The 27,991-nt window shown below is 30.8% G+C and overlaps 3 protein-coding genes across 7 annotated transcripts; 2 read left to right on the forward strand and 1 right to left on the reverse strand.

Annotated features, from left to right (window-relative positions):
- The first annotated feature begins 1,108 nt into the window (after window positions 1-1,108).
- Window positions 1,109-13,212, forward strand: msk (importin-7 msk). Its single transcript, XM_085205884.1, has 14 exons — window positions 1,109-1,315; window positions 1,796-2,347; window positions 2,635-2,819; window positions 2,991-3,164; window positions 3,443-3,588; window positions 3,672-4,475; window positions 4,564-4,787; window positions 6,346-6,522; window positions 7,073-7,209; window positions 7,616-7,818; window positions 8,076-8,215; window positions 9,490-9,601; window positions 9,684-9,827; window positions 10,789-13,212. The coding sequence occupies exons 1-14, from the start codon at window positions 1,232-1,234 to the stop codon at window positions 10,842-10,844; spliced, it is 3,138 nt and encodes a 1,045-aa protein (XP_085062010.1). The 5' UTR covers window positions 1,109-1,231; the 3' UTR covers window positions 10,845-13,212.
- Window positions 13,213-13,540: 328 nt separating this feature from the next.
- LOC146527099 (uncharacterized) lies at window positions 13,541-15,462 on the reverse strand. Its single transcript, XM_085205885.1, has 2 exons — window positions 15,321-15,462; window positions 13,541-15,225 (listed from the first exon to the last, which is right to left on the reverse strand). Exon 2 carries the CDS (start codon window positions 15,155-15,157, stop codon window positions 14,654-14,656), a length of 504 nt encoding a protein of 167 aa, XP_085062011.1. The 5' UTR covers window positions 15,158-15,225; window positions 15,321-15,462; the 3' UTR covers window positions 13,541-14,653.
- Window positions 15,463-16,856: 1,394 nt separating this feature from the next.
- Prp4k (Pre-mRNA processing factor 4 kinase) lies at window positions 16,857-27,816 on the forward strand. 5 transcript variants are annotated; one of them, XM_085205886.1, is made up of 11 exons: window positions 17,155-17,277; window positions 17,369-17,512; window positions 18,487-18,527; window positions 19,407-20,583; window positions 21,068-21,211; window positions 22,101-22,334; window positions 22,887-22,975; window positions 23,101-23,247; window positions 23,755-24,023; window positions 24,582-24,958; window positions 25,287-27,816. In XM_085205886.1, exons 3-11 carry the CDS (start codon window positions 18,517-18,519, stop codon window positions 25,491-25,493), a joined length of 2,655 nt encoding a protein of 884 aa, XP_085062012.1. In that variant the 5' UTR covers window positions 17,155-17,277; window positions 17,369-17,512; window positions 18,487-18,516; the 3' UTR covers window positions 25,494-27,816. The 5 variants fall into 5 exon arrangements, with proteins under 5 accessions (XP_085062013.1, XP_085062016.1, XP_085062014.1 ...); XM_085205889.1 differs by having other exon boundaries at window positions 17,161-17,277; window positions 17,450-17,512; XM_085205887.1 differs by lacking the exons at window positions 17,155-17,277; window positions 17,369-17,512 and adding an exon at window positions 16,857-16,961.
- Window positions 27,817-27,991: the final 175 nt, after the last annotated feature.

Genomic DNA, 27,991 nt, shown 5'->3' on the forward strand with positions numbered 1-27,991 from the left:
TCAAGAACTATTTTTTTACAGCACGCTATATTTTACTGACATATAAATCTTTTTTATTTATTTACATTTAATACGTTGCTGCAGTATTAGCCTCGCATTGTATTATTGAGATACTTTATTAAGGGCCAAAAATAGGTACAGCAGTATATTATTTGAAATAGTATCTCTACCGGTATGATATGTAACTGTGTATCAGTAATAAGCTTCTAGGCCCACATTCCATGAAATATCTTTTTTATATAAATATAAAACAAGGCTTAAGAACATTATTTTACTTAGTAAAATTTTGGGTATAATTTCCAAAATTTCTGTTACATACAGCACATTCGCAATGTTGAAAAAGTCCTTCTTTAGCTTGTAATAGGTCGCTTATACGTTTGTGATGGCTTTCAACTTGGCTTGTCCAAGCTTTAACTAACGTTTGGCTTCCATCTAATACGCTCGTGAGCGCGTTCATATGGTGTATGTTCCTAACATGCAAGAAGGACGTGGATGTCGAAGTTATTTCAGCTTTTGTGTTAGCCTTGACGTATTTATATATTATAAAAATACAAAAGAAGCTACATTTTCAGCAGAAAATCAATCAATTGCAGTTTAATATTAGTTGAAAAAAAGTATAAAAGAAGTAATATTTACATATTATATAAATACATTTAATTTTCACATTAAAACAATATATTTTTATGAATTTAATTTATATATTGATATAAATTTATTAATCCGATCCGTCTAGAGAGAACAGAGAAACAACGAAATAATATAAGTATTAAGTTTTTTTTTATGTGAATCTAAAAAAATTACTACGTGAACGTCGAAAGCCCCTAAATTGAAAAGGTTGATAAAATTAATTATTTTAATACAATTTGTAACATTTTGGTTAGATATTTGCATTTTAACTTGATTTTAATAATAATACTTTATTGCACATGAAAAGAAAAAAAAAATATATATAAAATTTTCATAAAAAAAAGATTGATTGATTTTCTTTATAAATATAAAAGTACTTGTATTATTTTTAATGAATTTCTTGTATTTTACTGTTTCCTACAGTTTTTTAAGTTCCATATGCTGTTTTTTTGCTTTCCCTAGGTTGACAACACTGTCGACCACAGACAAACTGCCCTTTCCATCCACGCCCGGCGGTAGCGGCTCATGTCCTCTGTTGAATAAAATTAATAATTAGAATTAGAATTTAGAATTTAGTATAAAATTGAATGTTAATAACGAAATCATGGACACCAGAAAGCTGACGGAAATATTGCGCGCTACAATTGATCCAAATCAGAGACAGCAAGCGGAAGAGCAACTCGCTCAGGTAAATTGCATATTGTCATCCACATGCTCGACAAATTTACAATGCGACCAATTTGCACAGTTCAATAATGACTATGTAATATCATTGTAATAGTGTTATCACAATTTTCTAGGACAAAAACGTACTGACCTGATCTACTTCTCAAATACCTGTTTTCATATATAAGAATAAAAATAATATTTGTTTTATTGTGCCGTACACATAACCTGGAAAAATCTTAATTTGATTTACTTTACATTTGAAATATGTAGTATAAACTAAAACTAACCGCACACAAGCTATCCATATTTTTAACAACTTTACAATAGTTTACAAAGAATCTATAAATAGAATAACTATTCATACCATAAAGGGAATGAAATTTATTTGAAGATACACTTCAAATAAATTTTACTCAAAAATTTCTTGATTACTTTATATAAATGTATAATTGTATAAATACTTATTAACACAGTGATCAATGTTAATAATTGATTTCAGATCCATAAGATTATTGGATTTGCTCCTTCATTGCTTCAGAGTGTCATGTTACATGATGTTTCCATACCAATAAGACAAGCTGGTGTAGTTTATCTGAAAAACTTGCTGACATCAGGATGGCAAGAAAAAGAAGCAGAGGACGGAGAACCAATACCATTTAGTATTCATGAACAAGACCGTGCAATGATCAGGGACATGATTGTGGATGCTATTATTCAGGCACCTGATATGATAAGAGTTCAACTGTGTGTATGTCTCAAAACTATCATCAAAAATGATTTCCCAGCAAAGTGGACACAAGTTGTTGACAAAATACATATATACTTGCAAAACCATGAACCAAATAGTTGGATGGGAGCTCTTCTTTGTCTATATCAGTTAATCAAAAGTTATGAATACCATGCTGCTGAAAAACGAGTTCCCCTTATTGAAGCGATGAACTTGTTGTTACCTATGATGTACAACCTCATTGTCAACCTCCAAGCTGATCTATCTGTTGAATCTGTCCTTGTACAAAAACAAATACTCAAATGCTTTTATGGCTTAATAAAGGTAAAAAATATTATATGAAAAGTATAATTAAATTATTTTTAGTTTCATATTATCTTGCATATAGCAAGGTAGGCTAGGAAAACCTAGTCTTAATACACTGTGTTCCTAATTTTCGATACATTACATATTAAGTGGTGGAACTCAATACCACACTTTGTCTTCACAGCAAGAAAATGAAAATAATTGATTCCCTTTAACATGAATTGAATCCATAACTGTTTACAATCAAACAGTGTGCTGCTATGGCTTTTGTGTTTAAGATAATTGTAAATATTTCAATTTCACAGTACTTTTTACCCCTGGACTTGATCACTAAAGATATATTTACGAAATGGATGGAGGTACTGAGGTTGGTTATGGAGCAACCTGTACCAGATCATACTTTAGAAGTAGATGAAGATGAGCGCATGGAACTACCTTGGTGGAAATGCAAAAAATGGGCAGTGCACACTCTATATCGTTTATTTGAAAGGTATTATTTTTTTTAGCTTCACTGTACCACTGACTTAAAAAATGAAGGTTATAATAAATGTTAAAATTATATATGAAATTTGTCTGATAATTAAAGATATCCTACCATATCTGAAAATAAAAAGAACTTGTACATATTATATAAAATAATTTTGCATTTCATTAATTGTAGGTATGGAAGCCCAGTAAATGCAAGAGATGAATATGTCCAATTTGCTGAGTGGTACTTATCCACATTCACTGGAGGTATCTTGGAAGTACTGTTGAGAGTGCTGGATCAATATAGAAACAAAGTATATGTATCACCTAGAGTGTTGCAACAAACCATTAGCTACATTGACCAATGGTATGTATTACTTAATTCATTCATTTAATTGAAAATTTCAGGTCACAAAAAAAACAAAAAACAATTTGATGCAAATTACTGAAGAGATCCCTGGTTATTGTTAACTTGTATGAATATAACAATAATAACTGTTGAGTTCAGCAGAGCTGCCATCCAATATTAATTCAAAACCAAAAACCTTATACAGTTTTTGAAGCCATATAAGCAAACATTTTAAACTTGCTTAGATGCTCTACATTATTATTTTATGTATCAATGAAATACTTTTTTCTTTTTAGTGTCAGCCATGCACACTCTTGGAAGTTGCTGAAACCACATATGTTTGCAATTGTACAAGATGTCCTTTTCCCACTTATGTCTTATTCTGAGGCTGATGAAGAATTATGGTTTACCGATCCCCATGAATATATTCGTATTAAATTTGGTTAGTAGCAAAGATATACTTTATTTCTATTTCTAATTCTTTTCTATGTACATGTAAATATATAATATATCTTTTCTTCTTAGATATATTTGAAGACTTTGTGTCACCTGTAACAGCAGCACAGACCTTACTTGTCTCCTGTTGTAAAAAACGAAAAGATATGCTAGAGCGTACAATGCACCTTTGCATGCAAATTTTAACAAGCCAAAGTGCGGAGTATGGACCTCGGCAAAGAGATGGAGCATTGCACATGGTGGGAACTTTGAATGATATCCTTATAAAGAAAAAATTCTACAAAGAAGAAATAGATTCCCTTCTCAGCCAATATGTTTTCCCACAATTTCACAACCAACTGGGCTATATGAGAGCCAGAGCCTGCTGGGTTCTACATCGCTTTGCAAGTGTACGCTTCAAGAGTGAACCTCTATTAATTGAAGCAGTCCGTCTTACAGTTAATGCTCTTCTCACTGACACAGAATTGCCAGTTAAAGTAGAAGCAGCTATTGCTTTGCAAATGCTACTAACATCCCAGGAGAAAGTTCATAAACTCCTAGAACCACAAGTCAAACCGGTTACCACAGAACTGCTTCAAGTAATACGTGAAACTGAAAATGATAATATTGCAAATGTCTTGCAAAAAATTGTACCTTTGTATACTGAACAGTTAATGCCCATGGCAAATGATATAACAGATCACTTGGCTACAACATTTAGCAAAGTAATAGAGACCGACTCTGGAACAGATGAAAAGGCCATTACCGCCATGGGTCTCCTTAGCACCATGCAAACAGTGCTAAATGTAATGGAGGACAATCCTGAAATCATGGTGCAACTCTCAAAGACTGTTTTGCGTGTGATAGCACATATTCTGCATCACAATATCATTGGTAAATATTTTATAATGACCTAAATAATAACATTTACAGTACTGATATTTTATCTGTACAAATAAATAATAAAATAAAATAATTTCAGAATACTATGAAGAAGCGATGACTTTATTATGTAATTTAACAGCCAAAACAATATCAGAAGATATGTGGAAACTTTTAGAAATGCTGTATCAGGTGTTTGAAAAGGAAGGCTTTGACTACTTCACAGATATGATGCCCGTTCTTCACAATTACATAACAGTAGACACCAATGCATTCCTGTCTAATGAAAATCACATTTTAGCAATGTTTAATATGGCCAAAGTGGTAAGCTTTATTTATTTATATTTTTTGTCAAAATGTGCATAGCGAAGTTTTTATCATCTACCAAGTATAAATAATTAATTCCAATTTTTCACCACTTTAGTTAAAATTATTTGAAAAAATGTATATTTATGTTTTTTATTTATGAAACTGAATGTGCAAAGCGAAAAGTTCTAGAGAGCACAACATTACCATTGTTTATGCATTATGCATGCACATTAGAAATGTTGATCTATCAAACTGGCATTGTGTTTAATGCCCCAGAGATAACCAGGGCACCTATATCTGAAATAATAATTTTCAACAATTATTTATATCACATAAATCAACCTTTAACCCTACTGTCGATACCAAACTTAAACAATATTTTAATAAAATATTTAATGAATAATCTATATAGATATAATGTGATATAATCTGTATAGATATCATCTCCTTTTACATAGATTATATAAAAGGAGATGTTCTCACTGACTGAGATAAGACACTGGTACAGCCGTAAACGCTGTGCGTAGAAACGTGACATTTGGATATATGTTTATTTTCGCAATCCACTCACTAAGGGATTTTGAAAAATTTTAACCCTAACGAGATTAAATAGAGGTTGCAAGTTTTTATGGATAATTTTTATAAGTCACCATCGATTTTTATAAAATTTGAAATTTGGACTTTTAAAAATATTTCATTGAACACGTGTTTCATGATTTATTAGAATTCACCCCTAAGGGTCCAAATAAGCAGGCGAAGCTGCGCGCGTCCGCTTGTTAACTATATTTTTCATAATTCACAAAAAATATTTTTATTTCATTATTGTATAATGTATAAAAAGAGTGCAAATTAAAGAAAGATGCCGAGCAATCGTCAAGAAATTTGTTATATTTTTAGTTTAATCAAATCAGCTTCACACACACAGCAGGGTAGGCAGAGTAATCTTCGTGTTAAGACACTCCGTTCTCCACTTTCCGCCGAATTATGGAGGCATTGCGTGTTGAGTGGCGGAATTTTACGCATCGTTATGTCTGACACCAGAGCGAAGAAATGAAAATATAAATTTAAATTATATTTCATTTCTTCGAGTGAGGAAGGAATTTAATATATAATGCGATAGTTGTGGCGATTAAAGGATACAAATTGTAGTTTGCGACTTCTTTTGCGTGGATTATAAAACGTAAGCTCCTCAAGGAACTTGCTTACTAATTTTTAGTCTATACTCTCTGTATTTTCTGATGTAAATTGAATGTCAGTTGCTCAGTAATGGAAGAGCTTAATATATTTAGATAGATTATTATGTACTTATAATTCTGTTACACAAACCTCCCTCTGCTTACTCTACTACATGTGGGATGTATTTCGAAAAATATGAAATATTTTTTTTTAATAAGCATGCATAAAGACTCTGCTTGTGAAATATCTTATGATAATGTTGTGTATTGTAATCAATAGCTGACTTTCTCTTTGATTTCAATTTTTATTTTAATAAGAGATATATGTATATAATTGAGTTTATAATTCAACTTAATTTTGTATATAAATATTTTTAAATACATTTCTTTTTGACTAGGTGCTTAATTCTGATGCAGAAGATGAGTCCGAGGTACATGCAGCAAAGCTTCTTGAAGTTATAGTCTTACAGTGTTCAGGCAAAATAGATAATTGTCTACCTTCATTTGTTGAGTTAGTTCTTAGTAGATTAACTAGAAAAGTTAAAACGTCAGAACTTAGGACTATGTTATTACAGGTAAAAATTTAAATTATTAAATAAAATTTAATTATAATTCCCAAAAATTCTTGAATATATGTATAATAATAGAACATACACAGATGTTTTTAGGGTTCCGTTCCCCAAAATGGAACCCTAATAGGATCACATTGTTTTCCGTCTGTCAAGACCAGTTGTCTCGAGATCGCGTTGATGTATCAAGCTGAAGTAAATATCAAATATTAAGGCCTTTGGTCCCTTACAGCACAGGAACATTAAGCTTCTAAGGCGACGCAACCAAAAGATACGAGCAATTAATTATGCATCGATTTTGCTACTTTTTGTTTAAAATTCGCCTAATAAAAAACCCGTACCCGTACCCGTACGGAAAAAAATCCAAATAGTGACAATTTAATAGTAGTATAGAAAAAAATATTAGTAATTTATAATTGTTTTGCGCAAAGGCAATCGGGCGGGAAACTTAATTTTATCAACTTTTACAAGTTGTACTTACCATTAACCTACTAAATAGTTACCTAATCCTGAAATTGCAGCAGTCTTAATAGTTTTTATTTATTTTTTCGTGTAGGTATTAATTGCAGTCTTATATTGTAATCCTCACCTTTTATTCACAATTCTTGATAAACTACAAGAGTCTGTACCCAATGCATCAATCACACAACATTTTATTAAGCAGTGGATACAAGATACCGATTGCTTTATGGGGTAAGACATGATTATTTAATTTTTTTTTTATTATTATTATTTTTTTCTTTTTATTCTAAAAAAAGAAAATTAACTCAGCTTCACGCTGTATCCCGCACACAGCAGGCTAGGCAGAGGGAACCTAATGTTAAGACACTCCGTTTTCCACTTTCTGCCGAATTCTGGAAGCATTGCGTGTTGTGTGGCAGAACTCAACGCCGCGCTTTGCCTCGACACCAGAGCGAAGAAATGGAAATATAAACGTAAATAAATATTTTACTTCCTCGAGGGGATCAAACCCACAACCGTCGCGTTACAGTCACACCATTGTGCTGCTGCGCGACGACGGCCTCTTTTTATTTTATATTTTAATCATTTACTTAATATTGACATAAATTATTAATAAATAAAATATTTTTTGCTTTAGACTGCACGATAGAAAATTATGCGTACTGGGTATCTGCACTCTATTGGAGATGGGTCCACAAAGGCCAAACTTAGAAGAAGTACTACCTAAACTCCTGCCTTCATGTCTCGTCTTGTTCGATGGATTGAAACGAGCATACGAAGCGAAAGCCGAAGCTGACGAAGACACGTCATCAGAAGAAGATTCGGGCGATGAGGATGAAGGTAAGTAAAAGGTAGTACAAATTACTTTGCTGAAGTCGCGTTATATGGAGAAAACACGTAAGATATTGATCGGTAAAAAAGAGAGCCTTATACAATTATAAAATGTATGAATGTAGGTAGAATACAGCTTTTATTTATTAACAAAATGAGCTATTTTTACCATAGCTATTATAGAACTACCATTATGTGAGAATTGTGGTTAACATTTTTCAACCAGAAATGGCTTCTTCTGTTTTAATTAAATAATATATTTACAGAAGTGCTCTCTAGTGACGATGACGATATTGACCAGATGAATAATGAATATCTAGAAAACCTGGCAAGGCAGGCAACTAAAAATAGTGCCCAACAAGGCATTAATCTAAGCGCAAAAATTGAAGAATACGAGAGTGATGAAGTGAGTTTAAATTTATTTATACAAAACTAAGTTTAATTGTAAAAACTAAGGTTAATAGTAAAGTAATATAGTTTTCCAATCTATACTAATATAATAAAGCGGAAGAGATTGTTTGTTTGTTTGAATGCTAAGATCTCTGGATCTACTGGTCCGATTTACTTTGTTTTTGTTTTGTATGAAAGCTGCATTCTTCAGAAGTTCTTTAGGCTATAGGCATATACGAGTATACTAATATATTAAAATATTTTCTAATTTGACATGCAATTTATTCTGCAATGTTACGTCGCTACGCGACCGTTGCTAACCACCGGTTTGCAAAGTTTATTTGTTGTTTTAAGAAAACCCAAAATGATTGCTTAACGCCATACATGGCGTGCGCTGACTCAACCTTATGAGATACGTAAAAACAATGCAAAGTAACCATTTTAATTAATTTACTTTAAATTTATCGGGTGTTTGTTAATGTATTTTTTATATTATGAAAATAAATATAATAGTCACTTTTAGCATTTTATCTAGATTGAAATTATAGTTTACTGTATAACATTCTAATAAATAATTAAGGAGATGTCACACGGCATAATATGACCGACGCGAACGGGCAGAGGACGTTGACGGTGTTATAATTTTTTATATATTTTCGAACTATTGTTAACTTTTATATAATTATTTGCTGTTTATAATTAATTTAAACTACACCTTGGTTCTCTTCTTCTTTTCTTGGTGTGGTGTAAAGTTTGGTCCTGCGCGACATTGCCCGCTACTTTTTATTTAATGTTATTTAAGTATATTTAGGATAAGTAAAACTAACTAAATTAACTACGATAACGAAACATTCTTTATGTTTGGTTATGTCCGTTCGGTCATAATGTATTTGATATTGCTCGCAAAAATTATCCTATTTAATATTTACACGGAAAACTTTAGGTATTTTTTCTAATATTGATAATTACCTTTACTTACTTTTACTTCTTTTGATGGTTCATTTCAGTTGCTCAGATATTTTTTCCAATAATATGTCTCCCCCTATTATTATTTTTGATAATTTTGACTTAAATTTTCTAATTCTTTTGATAACTGAAAATAATTTCATCACCCTTAGGGGGTGAATCCTAAAAAACCATGAAACACGTGTTCAATTAAATATTTCTTAGTCTGAATTGCGAAGTCTGAAATTTTAAGAGTCTAAAGTTCGGATCCGCTAGTACATTTATATTCTTATATTATTTTATTTGTATTTTATTTTTATAACTAAATTTATGTAACGCATGTAGGATGATGATGATTTTGAACCAGACGAGACCGCCATCGAATGTTACACAACACCGCTCGATGAAAAGGATTGTCCCGTCGACGAATACATTAAATTTAAAAACACATTGTCGGGTAAGTGTGCTGAGTAAGTAGTTATATATATTTGATTTTATTGGCATATACTTAATAATTACTATTATTTGTAAATTTTTAGCTCTTTCGAGTGGCGAGCCGGGATTGTACCACGCCTTGACCAGTGTGCTGTCGGAGGAACAACAAAAGCAATTGAATGCCGTGTTTATATTAGCAGACCAACGGAAAGCGCAACAAGATAGTAAACGGATTGAACAAAGCGGAGGTATATTTATTATATAACCTTTATCTGAGCCATTCTTTGCGCACTTTGACTAACTTCAGTTTTTGAAGAAAAAGTTATAATTTCAGTGTAAATGTACTTGGTATAGTCATAGCTTATTGTTAAAAACTAAATTGTTATTTTCCAAACAATAAACGAAATTTTGTTTTTAGTCAGAGAATAATAAATAATTTATTTCAGAGCATATTTTGATTAAGTCCATGCTTCTAAAGCAATACATACAATCCATTCAAGTCAATTTTCAGTATAAAAGTTAAAATAAATTAGCCACACACAGTCTTAAATGCCATAGAATAAACTATTTGTGAAGTTAAATGAATTATTAAGAATAAAGCTTAATTTTGTATATTTCAAGGCCCACTGGTTACTCTACTACACATACACTTAGTAACTAGTCATTTTTCAGCTCTTCTATCTTCATTCCCAGGTTGCATTTATATTTGAATTAGTAAACTTATTTCAATTTGTTAATGACTTATAAAATATTTTTTTTCCCTTATAATGTAGATGAATGAGAACAAGTCCAATTTTAAAAGATTATGTTAATATTTTTTTTAATAATATGATAAGGTAACACAAGCAACAACATAACACTAGGAAATTTTGAACTGAACTCTATAATTATGTTCAAAACAGGTTTTCCAAGTGTGGAGTGGATGTCTTAACACTAGACTAATCATTTCTTTTTTTCTTTTAGCATGCTGTATCCCGCATATAGAAGGATAGGCAGACAAAGCCTAGGCTTTGATTATTAAGATACTGCGTGATTTCGAGGTATTACGTGTTGAGTGGCGGGACTAAACGCCGCACTTGGTCTTTCTGCCAGAGTAGGAAATCGAAAATTATTTATTCCCCAACTCATAGAACATTCTGACTGTATTATATTTATTATTTATATATCATTCTGGATTTATAAATGTTATAATATTTTTTTTTGTTGCAGGTTATTCATTTACTGTTCCTGCACAAGTACCTACGACTTTTAAATTTGGGTCATAATTGTTTTCTTATTAATAAAATATATTATTTAAATGAAATTTAGAAATGAAAATATATGAATTGAAATTGTCAATGCAAGCAATTTTTGTAAAAGCTCTTGAAACCGGACTTTTGTTCTGTAATCATACAATCATTGAGTCTTAGAGTTAATGTCATAGCTTTTAGTTTATAGATGTGCAGCAGTTGCATGATTTTTAAAAAATCAACTGGTTCTAACTATACATGCAGCTGGTTTAGTTATCATTAAATATTTTTTTCAACTATTCTATTATGTAATCTTTAAATAAAAATATAAAACATATTGTTATATGTTTTGTCCTTTAACAAATATATTTAATGCAACCAAAACGTTATATGAACTTCAATTTTTTTTCTCACAGTGCATATAATTATGAACTAATAACATACTATGGCTTTAGCATAATTATATAATTTATTAGCATTCAAAAGTATAGCAAAATTAAGGAAAAGTTTATAGGTAAAAATGTGACACCTCTGAACCTGTTTGTAGAATATATTGAGATATAATGTGGAATTATAGTTTCCTAATACGTGTCCTTACTTCTAAATATGGTTGAATCAAGTCACCGATCTTAATAAGTCACATATTGGTCAAAAATTAATGCCTTTGATTTGTACTAATGTTATCTTATGTGATAGTGTAATAATGGCTATTAAGGATTAATAATATATAAAAACAAGGCAACATAAAATGTTGAATATTCTTTATATGTATATTTATATTAAACTGTTTTTTTTTTTTCGTATATATATTGACAGAATAATATCAAACTGTTAGACTAGAGATATACATGAAAAATTAGCTTGTAAACTTGTGTTAAGATTGCTAATGTAAGTGATTATGTATATTTATGCAAGTCCAATATTTTCAAAATTTGCATTTTTATGTACGACAAACGTATTGGTACTTGTTTACAATACGAAAATCTTATATTTTGCTTTATAATATAATATTATTTAATAAATAATTTAGGATATTGTACAACAGGTAAATGAATACTGAAAAATATATACACTTATTACCAAGCAGCAATGTTAGAATCATAATTAATAAATATATCCAAGTTTTGTTTTAATGTTGTGAAATGTAAATAAGTAGAAACCACACCAAATGGTGATTCTATTATTGGTGTATATTATTATATATATATTCCCATTAAATGGTTAGATATGTCATGTCATCATCATTTTATTTAGTTAATTGGTAAGCTTTTGCTATTATTATTGTTAAACAAATGGAACTGCATTTTGACTAATCTATCAATAGCCATTATGAGAAATTCTATACTTATTCATGTTGAACATCTAATATTTAGCTATATTCACTTTTAGATAACCAAGTTGAAAAAAAAAGATGTTTTAAGGTGATGAAAAAAAGATGTTAAAAGATGTTTTAAAGAAAATGTTTTAAGATTTTTCAATATTAAAAATATTTTTATTTTTTATTAGCATTGTTGATACTCGCAGGGTGTTTTTGTTTAAAGAGGAAATGAATTGTTTAGTTATTATTAAACTACAAGACCTATTAAAAATATTTGCTGCTATTCTTTTTTTTATACTAAGTATTTGAAACTATTTACTTTACTTTTTTGAGACACCTATATGTGACTAACAGAGGAAGTGCGTAAATCTCAATCGATCGATACAATGACATTTAAATTATTGTTTTATATTTAGATCAAAATTATTTCTACATTTATTTCAATATTAAATAATCGAAATCAGCGTACATAATTTACTTAGTTATAGCCATAACTTTTCCTGTTCTCTTATACTTTGAGTTATGTTTCTTAGTTGCTATTTAATTTGTGTTTAATATGTTCATATTTTGATCCAGTAAAACAATGATATGATAGTAGTTAAAATTAATTATCATCTTTTTATTGAACCTATTCTATGAACTTATTTTTTGAAGTTGATATATGCATTTGTATTCATATATAATGATTGTTTTGAAATAAATGTTCTATTTATCTGGTGGATTTAGTGTATTTGGCAAAAGTTAATTACCGTTTGGGCTCCATTGTTCAAATAATTAAATCTTCTCATAGAAGAGTTCCTCGGGAAGCTTCCCAAGGAACCCTTCTTTGGGAAGATTTAATTGGGCTCCAGTGGATTTATTTCAGAGTGGAGCAGAAAAATAAAAGTAATTGCAATATAATGATCATTTGAACCGTCAACCTCGTGATTGGAGCTAGACGTCTCTATTGTTGCACCACCATTACTTTATCCTCCCTGATATTTCTTGTCAATTTCTTCTTAGTTTCTATTAATAATATTGTAAGTCTTTAATTTGATATTTAATATGAAACCGGCGTTATCAAAATATAATTATATACTTAACAAATGATGTTTTATTTTACAACAATAATTTTATTATTTATTTTGTTTGAAGAAAAAACTTTTCATTTTTTTTAAATTGTGTTGGGCATTATAGGGTAGTTAAAACTGTTGTTTGATTTAAAGTGGTGCTTACAAAAACACTCTGTGTAAGTTGTTTTGTTTTTCTTATGATAAAGGGCAAAAATTTGGGCAAATTCATAAATTTTTCCATCTGTATATATTGGCAATTCATAGTGTATTTTTAATACATTAAACACATTATTCACACATATAAAAGAAAACATTAAGGTTAAATCTTCAAATCTTAGGAAGTGAAAAATGTAACAACAAAATTTTACAAATATGGTTTATTTAAATTAAAACATTAAATAAAAAAATAATCCATCACCAACATGTCTATACCATTTCCTATTTAATAAAGGACAAGTGAACATATAGAACAAGCAAATGCATATTATTGCAGAATTCAATATTTTATGTAACAAATATCTGGTATCTGAGTAGATATTAGATAATTGTACAATACCTGGTAACCAATTATGTGAAACATGTTACTCTAATTATGTACTATTTTTATTAAATAGACATTAGATTTTGCACAATGTGTTTATATCTATTTCAACATTTTAACTCTATATATAATGTAGATATAGAAAATAACATTTAGAAATATTAAAAAACCAAAATTTACATTATAAATCAATATAATTGATTTTTTTTAATATACTTAATTTTTAAAAGATATGAGATTCATCCAACTTTGTTTTGAAAAATTCTTGGAAATTAATATACATATAAAAAACACTAACCAAAAACCAGTTAGTAGTAAAAAGCACTGTTAACATTTATACATACCAACACCCAACAAGACATGGGGATTATGTAAAATAAACATTTTTTTAAAAGAATAAGAATACTAATGTTTTCTCAATATCCCTAACAAAAAATCTTTTTAATTAGTGTGTTCTGTGCTATTGGCTTTTAAAAGTGTGACTCCAATAAGCCATCTACCTTATAGTATTTTTTTTTTAAGTATATCATTTCTTTTTAATCTTTTAGCACATCTTCGCGTTATAAGGGCAGATGAAAGGTGCTATATTATACCACATTACATTATAATATAATACATATAAAGTATTTTAGTAATCTAGACTGAGTTACAAATAATAATACAAAATAAATAAAAATAATAATTATTTTCGAAACAAAATTATCAAAGATTTTATATGTAAGATATTACATATATAAGAAGTAGTATCACATTAATTAGTGCTGTATATATCTGCCATTGAGGAGAAAAATAGTAACTAAATAGTATCTATACTAGGCCATCACCACTGAATAAAGCATAAACACCCTGAATTTTAATTATATTTGTATCAATTCTTACTTGTAATTTTATAAAGTATACTTATATTAAATTTAATTAGACAAAATTTGACTCTTTAAATTGCTATTCTCCTGAGATAGTCATATCTATATCTTCTTTTGTCTTGGAGCTGGCCTATTTTTGAAGCCATATCACATTCTCTGCATAAACCACAAAAGTTACTAGTTATAACGTGAAAAGGACTTCGATAGTATAATTTAGGATCTTTCAAATCTCTATTATATTTATGACATCTTATATGTAAAATTAATTCAAGCAACGTAAGCATTACACAAATCAAACTGGGGAAAAACATCAGAGTAGGAATAAATAAAAATAATCTAGGGCTTGTAGTATTTGCTCCATCTAAAATTTTTGCTTTCAAGTCCTGGAATTTTTTTGTCTTGCTGACATAACCACCAGGAAACTTTGCAAATATTCGGTTTTTTCGTAACTTCTTTCCTGCGTATATTGAAGGAATTTTATGTATCACTGTTGGCTCTCCTGTTTCTTCATTAATATTGTAGGTAATAATTTCACCAGTCTCGGTATCACAACAAAATCTTTTTAATTTTGCCATTGTACTTTTAATTATCCACTTTATTTTCCTCAAAATGATGCAAACTTTTTCAACAGCATGCACGGAATCTGCAATCGTAATCCATATAAGGGTTTATAACGGTCATAAAAAGCGGAAATAAGATATTTATACCAGTAAACACTTATTAAATCTTGAAACACACCAGTTTTACAGTAGTTTTACAAAATGGTTACTTTACTAACAAAATATAAATCATAAACGTATAACTCCATAGATGATGGGATACAATGTCGCCATCTTATAATGAAGAATGAAGATGTCAGAAGAATCGATTTTATTAACGATTATATCCGGATATCGATTCTTGGTTATAAGTTAATTAAAAACAAAACGGTCAAATTAAGTTTGTACTTAATTTCGCGAGCGTATGCACACATTTTATATAAAATTAACTACAATTATAAGTTTGGAATGATATTTTTTCTTTTGTTTGTAATATAATATGTTATTTCGTAGTAAATTTTATTTCCTACAAAATGCAGTTTGTGTCTTTTGATTGCGTAGATTTAGAAGCTTGACTTTAATACTTTGTGCATGTAAAACGTTCCAAGTGGATTCCATATCAGGGCTTGAAATACCGTTAAAAAGTTGGTATCGCTACTCCGGGTACCTTCATATTTAGATACTTTTACCGTTAACTTGAAGTCCACGGTATCATTAGGTATCGTTAAAATGGTATCGTTATAAGCTAGTTTTGTTACCATTTCGTCTAATTCCGAGTTTTGATTGTTTTTGTGAATAAAGGTACATCGTTGGTTTTACAATCGTTAAGCATTTAATTTTTTAAAACTTAAATGGGTAATTTTAATAAAATTATTATCATTGTAAAAAATATTTTGTGAATTTTTTTTTCGTTTTCTTTTAGCTTCACGTTGTATCCCGCACACAGCAGGGTAGGCAAAGGGAACCTAGTGTTAAGACACTCCGTTCCCCACTTTCTGGTGAATTCTGTAGGGAATGCGTATTGAGTGGCAAAACTCAATGCCGCGCTTTACCTCGACACCAGAACGAAGAAATCGAAATATTAACATAAATAAATATTTCAATGAGATCGAATCCACAACCGTCGCGTTACAGTCACATCTTTGTGCCGCTGCGCCAGGGAACTAATTTTCTATTTTAGTTAAGCCGCCGCATTAAACTATAGTTCGCTTACTATTTTCAATATTAACGTAAATTTCTTTTATGAAAAAATATTTATTGTAGAATTACACTTTTTTGTCTTTTGTATAGCCCATAATACGTACGCCCCATCCTTATTTTTAACAAAATAAGCAATTGTAGTAAAATAAAATTTAACGGCAACGTCACAAAAGATAACGAAATAAAAGGGTAATTTATACCGCTACTTTGGAAGTAACACTAAATTTAACGCAAAATGAACCTTATTATAAAGTTATTATTCCGTTAAGTTACCAAGTATCGCTACCAAATTGTAACGATACCTAAGTATCAAAATGAAATTACCGTTAATTAGCGTTAATTTTAATGGTGGTAATTTAAATTGGTAACGTTAACAAGCCCTGTTCCATATTTTCTTTTCGACTATTATACAATGTGAAAGTTCACATTGTTAATACAATTTTATAGAATTTTAAATTTTCTTACAAGTAAATAACTTTTTAAATTGTGAGTTTATCTCTATTTTGTTAGGTACCTCTAAATATATAGTATCATAGACAATATATTATCGTCTATCCATGTAATAATATTGTCTATTCTATGTGCATCGGGCTACTCTATCTATAATCTATTTCTCAGATATGGAGGTTTGAGTTGAACGGTAATGTCACGTTGAATTATAAACTAATTACATCGTTTATTAATTACTTAAAATCAATATATTTACTGTCGATCAGTAGATATATGTTTTAGTTTTATGCTCCTTAATATATCTTCTTAATATACCTTTATAGTCTTAGTGCCAATGTAATGATAAATTAGTCAACACCAACTAATATTTCGGTAAATTTTTCTTCATAATACCTTCAAAGTAATGTTTGGTAAAAAATGCATATTGATTGCGAGGCGGTAACTGCCCAAGAGAGAATAAAATAAATGAATTTAATAATATGTTTAATGTCTTAGAGGACGTTGAGGTATGTGATATGATAATTTTTGGTTTGTGATATGAACGCTATTTGTATGCTATTTGTATGATACTATAATGTAATAATATATTATTCATAGAATGGCCCATTGCTTGATCCATCTCCAAAGTCAAAGCAATGTTCTATAATACTGTACAGTAAAATTATTCTTTTCATATAGGAAATAAGGTTTAATGGAAATACTTGTGCAGATGCAATACACAAAACAAGCTTGCGTTTGAAGGTTAATATTTTTTATTTATATAATTAGATAGGTTTATATTTTGTAACTCATCCTCGACACTGTGTTATTAATTGTATCATATTCAGAATACTTGTTTATTATTGTGTTTTAATAAATTATATAGAACAAATAACATATTTTTACTTTGCATATTGAAATTTGTTTCTATGTATATGTTTATTGTTTACAAATTAAAGCAGAAACAGTTTTACTTCTCATAATCTATTCTCATAGCTTGTAAGAAATAGTTGAAACAATACACAAAAATATTATTACTTATTGTTAGTATATAGTTGTATTTTTCAATTTAGGTATTCAATAATTATGAAACCAGATATTCAGACATATTTATGTCAATATGCTACTTGGATTATAATCATATATAAAATAAAATCCAATTTGTTTATCTTTTTTAATATTTTGCAAAAATAGTTTTTTCACATCATTTATTCAAATATCATTTGTGTTGATTCTGATTACTGATGATGATCATGATGATGAATACATATTAAGTGTTTATATTCCTCTTCATAATCATCATCGTCATCATCAACCTGTCTTCATCCACCGCTGTCCAGCAGGCCTCTCCAATGGCACGCCACTGAGCTTGATCTTCAGCTCTTCGCATCCAGCCGTTGCCCGCCACTTTGCAGATATCGTCACCCCATCTAGCTGGAGGACGCCCTACATTACGCTTGCCGAGGCGTGGTCTCCACTCTAGAAGGCGCTTACCCCAACGGTCATCGGTTCTGCGGCAAATGTGACCAGCCCATTGCCACTTCAGCCTGCTAATCCTTTGGGCTATATTGATAGCATTGATTCTTTGTCGGATAACTTCATTTTAAATTCGATCCTTCAGAGATACTCCAAGCATAGCCCTTTTCATAGCACGCTGAGCGACTTTAAACTGGTGGACCAATAGCATTGTCAGTAATGTAATGTTTCTAATATTATGTTTAATTATTTTTTTTCAGATATTGCTGTAAATTGTGATCATAGAAGACATGGGAAAAGAGTAAGTTGTACTTTAAATAATCCTATATTCACTTATTAAACTCGGGTTACTGATACAAAAAAAAATGTGCAACTTAACAGCATTTGATAAATTAATTAAATTAAATCAGCTTTACGCTGTAATCCGGTAGGCAGAAGGAATCTAGTGTTAAGACACTCCGTTCCTCACTTTTTGCCAAATTCTGGACGCATTGTGTTTTAAATGGCAGAACTCAACGCCGCACTTTGCCTCCAAACCAGAGGAAAGAAATGGAAATATAAATTTTTATCTTCTCAAGTGGGGATTGAATCCCATATAATATATGTCCCTGCGCCACGACTGATCTCGAAAACTGGTTGACGAAGCTAATTCTTTATAAAAATAAAACTTTATAATTGTATTTAATGATGAGACAGCTCTTGATATAAAAATTAAGAGCTGTCCTTTTAGCATACATATTTTTTGGAGTCCAGAACAATATTTTCACTATAATTTCATAAATAATTTTATTTGGCCCACCCTAATATATGTAAACTTTTTGTTATATTGACTTTAATCATTGTCAGTTGTGTTACAACTACTCATAATGAATAGAAAATACTTGTCATTCATAAAATCTAAATATGTAAGTGTTTTCTTTATATATCCTACTTTTTGTTTCAAATCTTAACATCATGAGCTATATAAATTATTCTTTAGATTTATCCATAGAGTTAACCCAAAACAATATAAAAAACCGGTATGTTGCAGTGACAACATAAATTCATAATGATTTCGAATTGTATTTTATCTGTTTACAATGTTACAGACTTATACAATGTTTTATAAGCAAAAGCAAGAAAGGAGAGAATTTTAAACAAAACATTGTGAGTATGCCTTGTGTTTATTTTTTTGTTTCAGTAAGACACATGATTTAGAGAAATCTTTAAATGGGGACAGTCAAGATGATGAGAGTAAGAAGAAGAAAAGAAGTAAAAAACATAAGAAGCATAAAAAAACGGAGAATGAGGAAAAAACAATCGAGAAAAGAAAAAAAGCTAAAAAAGAAAAGTATAAAAGCCCAAAACAAGAAAGTGAAACTTCATTGTCTGATGTAGAGGAATTGATTAAGAAATCTAGGCGATGTAAAAACACCGCTAAGACGTCCTCGTCGTTAGATACTCCTTTAATTGATACTTTAAAGGTGACTAAACCTAGGAATGGAAGCGATTATCTTGCCGAATCACGTAGCAGTAGTCGTAACACTCACACAAGACAAGTAGATACATTGGAGATAGTATCGTCCAACTCTGAAGCAGAGAATTACCAAGATGACTGTGCCAGTCCTGAGATAACAATAATCGAAGATGACCTGAATCTTGAGGAATTAATGAAACAAAAAGAGCTACTACAAGCTCGCTTGGTTGCGTACGATTCTGAAAACAGCGAAGACTATTATGCTGTAAAGCTTTCGAAGGAGGAAATTCATTGTGTAGGTAGGGATATGACGAGCCCGAGTTACAAGAAAGAAAAACGAGATTATGATAATGAACAAAAAAGAAGTAATAGACACAAATTAGGCAAGGAACGATCTTCAGAAAAAGAAAAATATAAGTCTAAACGTCATGAAGAAGATTTAAGAGTGACTATTAACCGACAAAGTAAAAAAGAGTTTGATAAAAAAATTGAAGAAAAAGAATATCGAGAACGCAAAGAACGCAAACGACGTAAAGCTGAATCTGACAGAGATAAAGAACGGGAGCGGGAAAGAGACAGAGATAAAATAAGAGAACGGAACAAGGAGAGAGAACGTGAGAGAGACAGGGAGCGGGAGAGAGAGAGAGAACGTGACAGAGACAAGGATCGATTGAAACGAGACAGGGACCGCGAGCGAGATAGAGACAGGGAGCTGCGCCCCTCCGAATTGAGACGTCGAGACAGGGATCACGGCAGGCGATCGAGAGATCGCTCCTCAATCGCACGTCGCGATAGGCGGCACTCAGACCGCGAACGTAAGTCACGAGACCGCAGCAAGGACAGGCGCGCGGCCCGCTCCAGGGATAAGAACCATAAATCTGACGAAAAAGATAAAAGAAAGGTACGTCCTTATAAACTGTGTCTGTATGGTGGTAGTAAAATCTACTAATATAATGTATTTAATTAATGAAACCTTATTAATAGATTATAAGAGGTAGGATTAATAATTATTTACATAAAATAAAACTACAAACTACAAACTAGATTGTGAAGTCTGGGAATATCCCCCTAAACTGACACTTCGACGTGTAATGGTGCGACTTTTAAACGAATACTTTTTTTTTATACTATGTCTTTATGTTCTGTAGAAATAGGATATACGTTCTAATTATATTTTTTCTCTCAACATTATAGAACAATTTATAAAAATCTGTTATCGTGCCTATTTTGTATAAGTTTGGAGGCTGTATTATATCTTTAAACTTCTCTATGAGTTGTTTAAATGCTACATTACCTTGTTGTCAATAATGTTTAAAGTGATAATGTCAAATGCGAATACCTACAGATTATGAAAAAAAATATATATATTTACTTTTTTTTTATAGAATTCCACCCAAGAGGCACAATCTCAAGAAGTTGCTAGTTCTAGTGATGAAGAACTCGATATATCTATTAACACAGACGACGAGGAGGAAACGGAAGAACAAATAATTGAAAAAAGACGAAAGCAAAGAGAGCAACTTTTAAAGGTAAATATTTTGTTTCTGAGTTATTACAATGTGTTTATTTTTATTTTATATTTCATTACTGAAGTATATTTTATGCTGCTGGTGAAATGATATTATACATGGTCAAATACATGCAACTTTAACAATATTTAAAAACAAAATATATTTTTCTTATGAAATAAATAAAACATAAAAATGGCTAAAATATATATTTTTTATATAATGTAAATGCAGATGTTGAAATTTGATTTCACATTGAGGCCAGTCGTGGCGAAGTATCTTAACATTAGGCTTCCTCTGCCTAGCTAGCGGCTACATGCGGGATATAGCGTAAACTTGAAAAAAAGTGACTGACTAAATTGTACTAAAGGTATTTAGGTTATTATTAATCTCATTTCACCACTGGTATATTTATTAAATTCTTCATTATTGTTGCAATCTTAATTTTTTTATGTGCTAAGAAATAAATGTTACCGATATTGTACATACTTATTAAATTAATACCCTATTTAAATGTTATATTATAATGAATCTATGTAAGTGTAGACAATAATTGTAATAATTATACTATATATTATATTATTATATATTTATAATATTTTATTTATTATAAAACTTAATATAATTATTATATAATTTAAATAAGATACTTAAATATTTGTTTTAAGGTTCTGTGCCTTAAACTTGATATTGTAAGCTCATCTTGGCCACCCCTTATTGTGTGTATGTGTTTAATTCGATGTAAAGTAAATCATCTCACTTAAAACTTAAAAATGTTAAACTGCATACTTACAACAGAAATAACCATAGTAGCAACGAGATCAACGAAAACTATGGGTAAGCGATGAACTATCGAGAGAGGAAATCTGTTCTTTATGTAATTGATATAAATAAAGAGGTCACTTTACAGAGGCTAGGATGTAGTAACAGTGCCCACTCAGAGACTAACGAGGTTCAAACGGCCGATATTGAAGTAGTTAAAACTCAAACGCACAACTCCGATCACGATGTTGACACGAAATCAGACAAATTCTCGGGACTGGTGAAGAATGTGGAAATTGAGACCAAAACAAAACTGGATAAGTCCCTTGGGGGCAGCGAATGGGATATGTTTGCAGATCAGGACAACTTCGATAATGTAGATGTAAGTTATACATTATATTTTTTATTAAGTCTTTGATTTCGTCGTGGTACAGTGCCACAACGGGTTATGGGTTCGATTATCGGTTGGGGGGATCAATTATTTTACTTTGTTCGTTTTGGTAAGAAGACAATGCAGTGCGTGAGGAGCAGCCCTGGTACATACGGCATACAGCGTGATGTACAAAAATAACATTTGTTAAGTTGGTTGTGCATATATTTTATATACACTTATTTACATTTATTTTATAACATTCTGCGACTTGGTTCATGTAATCACCAAAGCTGGATTTAGATAGACATTTGTAAAAAATAAACTATCAAATTTTCCACAAATCACCCTATAATAACCTCTTAAATTGTAGGATATATGTGTACAAATAATTTTTACGTCAATCCTAGATTATAGGTCTCACAAATCTTTTGTCTTATTTTATTTCGTTATAACGCAATCTTATTTTAATTCCCATGTAATGTCCCGTGCATTGCCGTCATTTTGTTAAAGAAAAAAATCTCCGTCGGTTCTCTGATATTTTTTATTAAATGCAATTCACAGACACCTACAGCTGGTAAGCATAGGAGTAAAAATGCTAATGAAAATCCTTCACTAACTGACAATTGGGACGACGCTGAAGGATACTATAGGTATGTACTTGAATTTAAATTTAAAATTAATTTATATGTTACAATATGTTATATTCAATATTTACTTTTTTTTTTAAAACATCTTGATATGTTGTGTTCATGTTTTGTTTGGTGTTGGAGCACAGAGTACGAATAGGGGAGACGTTAGACAACCGATACTCAGTGTACGGCTACACTGGCCAGGGGGTGTTCTCCAATGTGGTGCGCGCGCGAGACCAGGCCCGCAGTAACACTGACGTGGCCGTCAAGATTATAAGGAACAATGAGATCATGTAAGAATTATGTTTTTTTCTTTAGTAGCGTAGACAGAGGGACTCTCAGTTACTCTATATTTTACTTTTCGCCCAACATTGTGTGTTGAGTGGCGAAATTCAACATCCGCTTGTATCTTGTTACCAAAGCAAGAAATGAAAATAATTTGATTAGATTTATAGAACCTAGATTAGAGATTACAGATATAGAACCTAGTGTTAAGACACTCCGTTCCCCACTTTGCGTTGAATTCTGGAGGCATTGCGAGTTGAATAGTGTAACTCAATGCAGCACTTTGCCTCGACACCAGAGCGAAGAAATGTAAATATAAATTTTAATAAATATTTTATTTCCTCAAGTGGCGATCGAACCCACCACCGGTCGATTTTACAGTCACACTTTGTGCCCTTGCGCCACTACTGGCCTGTGTTCTATATACATATTGGACATACTAGATAAATAAACATTCATTGAAGTCATCTGGAGATATTGGATGAATTCACACATTTTTTTGTTTTAAAATACAGGCATAAAACGGGTTTGAGAGAATTGGAAGTTCTAAAACGATTAAATGATGCCGATTCGGAGGACAAATTCCATTGCTTACGACTCTTCCGCCACTTTTTCCATAAACGTCATCTTTGCATGGTCTTGGAACCACTTTCTATGAATTTGAGGGAGGTTCTCAAAAAATATGGAAAAAACAGTGGCATCCACGTGAAAGCTGTTAGAAGTTACACCCAGCAAATGTTATTAGCATTGAAATTATTGAAAAAGACTGGAATCCTCCATGCTGGTGAGTTAGATTTGAACTTGTTTAATTAATTAGTTTTGTTTTGTAAAATCTCAGTAGATATATTTTGAAAACTTTGATACTTAATGATAATTGTAAAGAGTTGTTATTATCATGCCAAATAGAAAACTATTATCCTATTATTTTGATAACTTTATATACTTTAGTTATTTCACAGTATGTGACAATATCTAAAAGCAAATTAAAATTCATAAAAAATATATGTAATCATATATTAGAATGATATTTGTTGATATACAATAATTATATAGCGTACATTTTCATCTTGTGATTTATACAATTTCTTCAATGTGTTTTTGTATGTATTTATTTAGTTATTTTTGATTTTTAATGTTTTATACAAAGTTGTTAATATAGAAACAGAGTGCAGAAGTCTGTTTCGGAGAAGGTTTAGTTTGACTAGGAAATGTTTGTTTTTCTTGTTTTATATATGCATTATTTTACAACCCAATTGCTATAAAATAGCTTAATTCTTATATAAATACTTGTAGTACGTGTTTTTGAAGTTAACATTTATTTTATTAAATTATATACTTCCAGATATAAAACCGGATAATATCCTAGTGAATGACAGTAAATTGATGTTGAAACTTTGTGACTTTGGCGCTGCGTCCCACATCTCAGACAATGAAATAACTCCCTACCTGGTGTCCAGGTTCTATCGGGCCCCCGAAATAATACTTGGAGTCCCTTACGACTATGGCATAGACATGTGGTCCACAGCTTGCACTATATATGAACTGTCTACTGGAAAAATAATGTTCAGTGGCAAATCAAATAATGAAATGCTCAAATATTTCATGGACCTAAAAGGGAAAATACCAAATAAAATAGTTAAGAAGGGCCATTTCAAAGAACAGCACTTCGACAGCAACTGTAACTTTTTGTACCACGAGCTGGATAAAATTACGGAGAGGGTAACTTGTTCAATTTTGCTTTTTTAAATATGTGTATTTTAATTGTTGTAAATCTGTTTAAGTCATAATATATAACACTATATATAAATATATAGTATTAAATTTCTTCACTGGACAAACATCAAATGTCATTGTGGAATATTTAAAAAACAATTATTATTTCACAATTAAAACATAATTGACAATAGGGTAATTTTTATTAACATAATGTATCATATCACTATATTCTTAATAGTTACAATAAAATTTTTAATCATTAGAAATCCATATAAACGTTTTTATTACTTTGCATTTAATTAAATATTATGATTACTTTTTTTAATTACAGGAAAAAATTGTGATAATGTCGAGTATAAAGGCAACGCGTGACTTGCAAACAGAGTTAGCACCACCACACCACCGGCTACCGGCCCCTGAGGCTAAGAAGATCACACAACTCAAAGACTTGCTGGAGAGAATGCTTATGTTAGATCCTGCGAAAAGAGCCTCCGTCAACCATTGCTTGGCCCACCCCTTCATACGAGAGAAAATATAAATATACAACAATGTCTCAAAATGTCATCTTTTGTATATCATATCTTTTGGTACAATATAAAAGTATTTGCACTTTTTCAAATATTGATAAAGATGCAATCAAAGTTTGTAAATAGTCTATTCATATCAATCAATGACATATTTATCTTATTTTTCAGTTCCAAATTGTGTAGAGGAGATCTAGTGTTAAGACACTGAATTCTACATCTTCCTATTTTCGAAACATAGCATGTTTAGTGGCGGAATTTAATATCGCGCTTACCAGAGCGGAGCATTGAATATAATAATTTATTCTGCTATGTGGAAATCGAACTCACAACCGTCGCCTTTTTACAAGCTGTGCCGATGCGTCGCGACGATCACATTAAACTATTAACTTTTTAAAAAGTTATTTACTTTTATTATTATTATTAACGTTTTTAAAAAAGTGCAGTTACGTCATTATTGTACCAAATGAGCTATGTATATGTGTAGTATCTGAACTGTAAAATATATAGTTGATATTTAGTAGTAGTATATAGTTGAATGAAGTGCTGAATCATCCCTAAAATATGTTAACTATTTTCAATCATCCCTAAAGTATGTTAACTATTTTGTTTATGACAAAACCTTTTGTTTTAAGTGAATCACAGCATGTTGATGCTGTTGAGCTTCAAGCTTTATCCCTAGCGGAGTAGTCGGAGAGAACGGAGCGCCAAACGCTACGGTCTCTACATATCTCTTTCGTCCACTGTCATCAACCTCTTCATACATGCCCTCCGGGGATCCTCATGCTTTTTACTTTTTTTCCTCTAGTATTTTTGATACTGTGTTTTCGAAGGGCAACCGAGGACTGCCCCTTACCTCTCTTACCACTTACTTTTCCATCATGGATCTTTTTGCCATTCTTTAATCAGTCATTCGTTCGAAGTGCCCAAACCAGCTGAGCACGTTCTTCAGCTAAGCTGACTCCGCATATCCTACGCATATACTACTCATCTTTCTTTCATTCTTCTTCTGTAATACCCACGTTCGCTGCTGTATAACAACATCGGAACCAAGACTGCATGGTGACCGGCCATAACGCGCCGCTGTGCTGACGTTTCGCCATCTCATCAATGCAGCTAAGACTCTATTAACCCTTTTACCGGCAGCTTTACGCCTTTCCACATCCATCTCTACTGAACATACTTCCCTAATATACCACTTCGTTGACTTATTCTAATATCTTACCATTTACACTGATCTTGGATTCATTGTTTTCTTTTATTGTTACATAATATATATATAATATATTTTATTCTTTTTAACGCTATGCCTCCAGAATTCGGTAGAAAGTGGGGAATGGAGTGTCATAATATTAGGTTCCCTCTGCCTACGCTGCTGTGTGCGGGATACAGCGTGAAGCTGATTTATTTATTTAATTTTTTTTATTTTATTCTTTTTACTAATTTAATTAAATCACAGCTAGCAATATTTCTAGCTAGCATATTTCATGCTGCTTTAACTTTTGATTTCTTATTAACTATTCATCTATTTTTATTATTATTCCTTAAACATTTGTATATAGGACATAATAAATTTAGAATGAATTTTAAGAATATATCAATATTTTAAAACCTCTTTGCGGAGCAGTCAATCTCGCAGCGAGCAATAAATTATTTTTATTTTCTCTGTTCTGATAAGTAGCGACAGAGTGTAGCGTTGAGCTCCGCCACACCCGACTTCTAGTGGAAACTGTAAAATGTTGTGTCTTAACACTTAAACCGAGAAACACTTGCATACAAACACACACAACAACTTAAACACTCAACTGAACACTTGACACTTGATCACTTAAACCGAGTACATTTAGTAATAATAGGATAATAATGGACACTGACTGTTCAATAAGTCAGTATTTCAGTATTTTCAACTGATTTTATGTACAGGTACTAAGTATATGAGATTTTTTTTATTATTTTATTTTATTAGTACCATTTAAAAATACATAAAAAAGCTAAACAGTGTCCTACAAAACTCTTTGTGAGTTTGACTGCAGGATCTCGAGTCTCGATTATTACCATTTACACCAGGTACGCGAGAAAAAAGATCAAGAAATGCGTGATTTTTTACTTATATAAAGTTAATATATACAATGTTTTCAAAAAAAATTTAACTGTATAATATAATATGTAATAGACACAGTTGTGATTTAATTCAAATATTGGCATTTTTAAATTTCTGGATTTGTATAAAGTGATTGAGTTATATGTCAATTTTCCTCTAATATAAAAATAAAGTTTCTCAATTCAACTAGGGTTACTACTGGTGTCAATGTTGAAAATAAATTATTTAGATATGTCTCGGTGTGTTTCTTTATATAACTCCATTAAAATAGTTTGTTTCTAAATAATGTAAGTTAAATAGAACACATTTTACTTGGCTTGTTTTAAGCATTGGTGAAAAACTAATATCTAATATTGGTGTTATCTAGAATTTGTGTTGTTTTAATTAGTTCATAAATAAAAAATATAAGTG

The sequence above is a fragment of the Heliconius melpomene genome, chromosome 21, assembly GCF_056956725.1.
Source record: "Heliconius melpomene rosina isolate 202511_hmr_F chromosome 21, ASM5695672v1, whole genome shotgun sequence".
Taxonomy (NCBI): Eukaryota; Metazoa; Arthropoda; class Insecta; order Lepidoptera; family Nymphalidae; genus Heliconius; species Heliconius melpomene.

Coding starts and splice junctions, on each gene's coding strand:
- msk (XM_085205884.1), top strand. CDS start 1,232: ATGGACACCAGAAAGCTGACGGAAATATTGCGCGCTACAATTGATCCA. Junction 1,316..1,795: donor CGGAAGAGCAACTCGCTCAG/GTAAATTGCATA, acceptor AATTGATTTCAG/ATCCATAAGATTATTGGATT. Junction 6,523..7,072: donor TTAGGACTATGTTATTACAG/GTAAAAATTTAA, acceptor TTTTTCGTGTAG/GTATTAATTGCAGTCTTATA.
- LOC146527099 (XM_085205885.1), bottom strand. CDS start 15,157: ATGGCAAAATTAAAAAGATTTTGTTGTGATACCGAGACTGGTGAAATT.
- Prp4k (XM_085205887.1), top strand. Junction 20,584..21,067: donor ACGAAAAAGATAAAAGAAAG/GTACGTCCTTAT, acceptor TTTTTTTTATAG/AATTCCACCCAAGAGGCACA. Junction 22,976..23,100: donor GACGCTGAAGGATACTATAG/GTATGTACTTGA, acceptor GTTGGAGCACAG/AGTACGAATAGGGGAGACGT.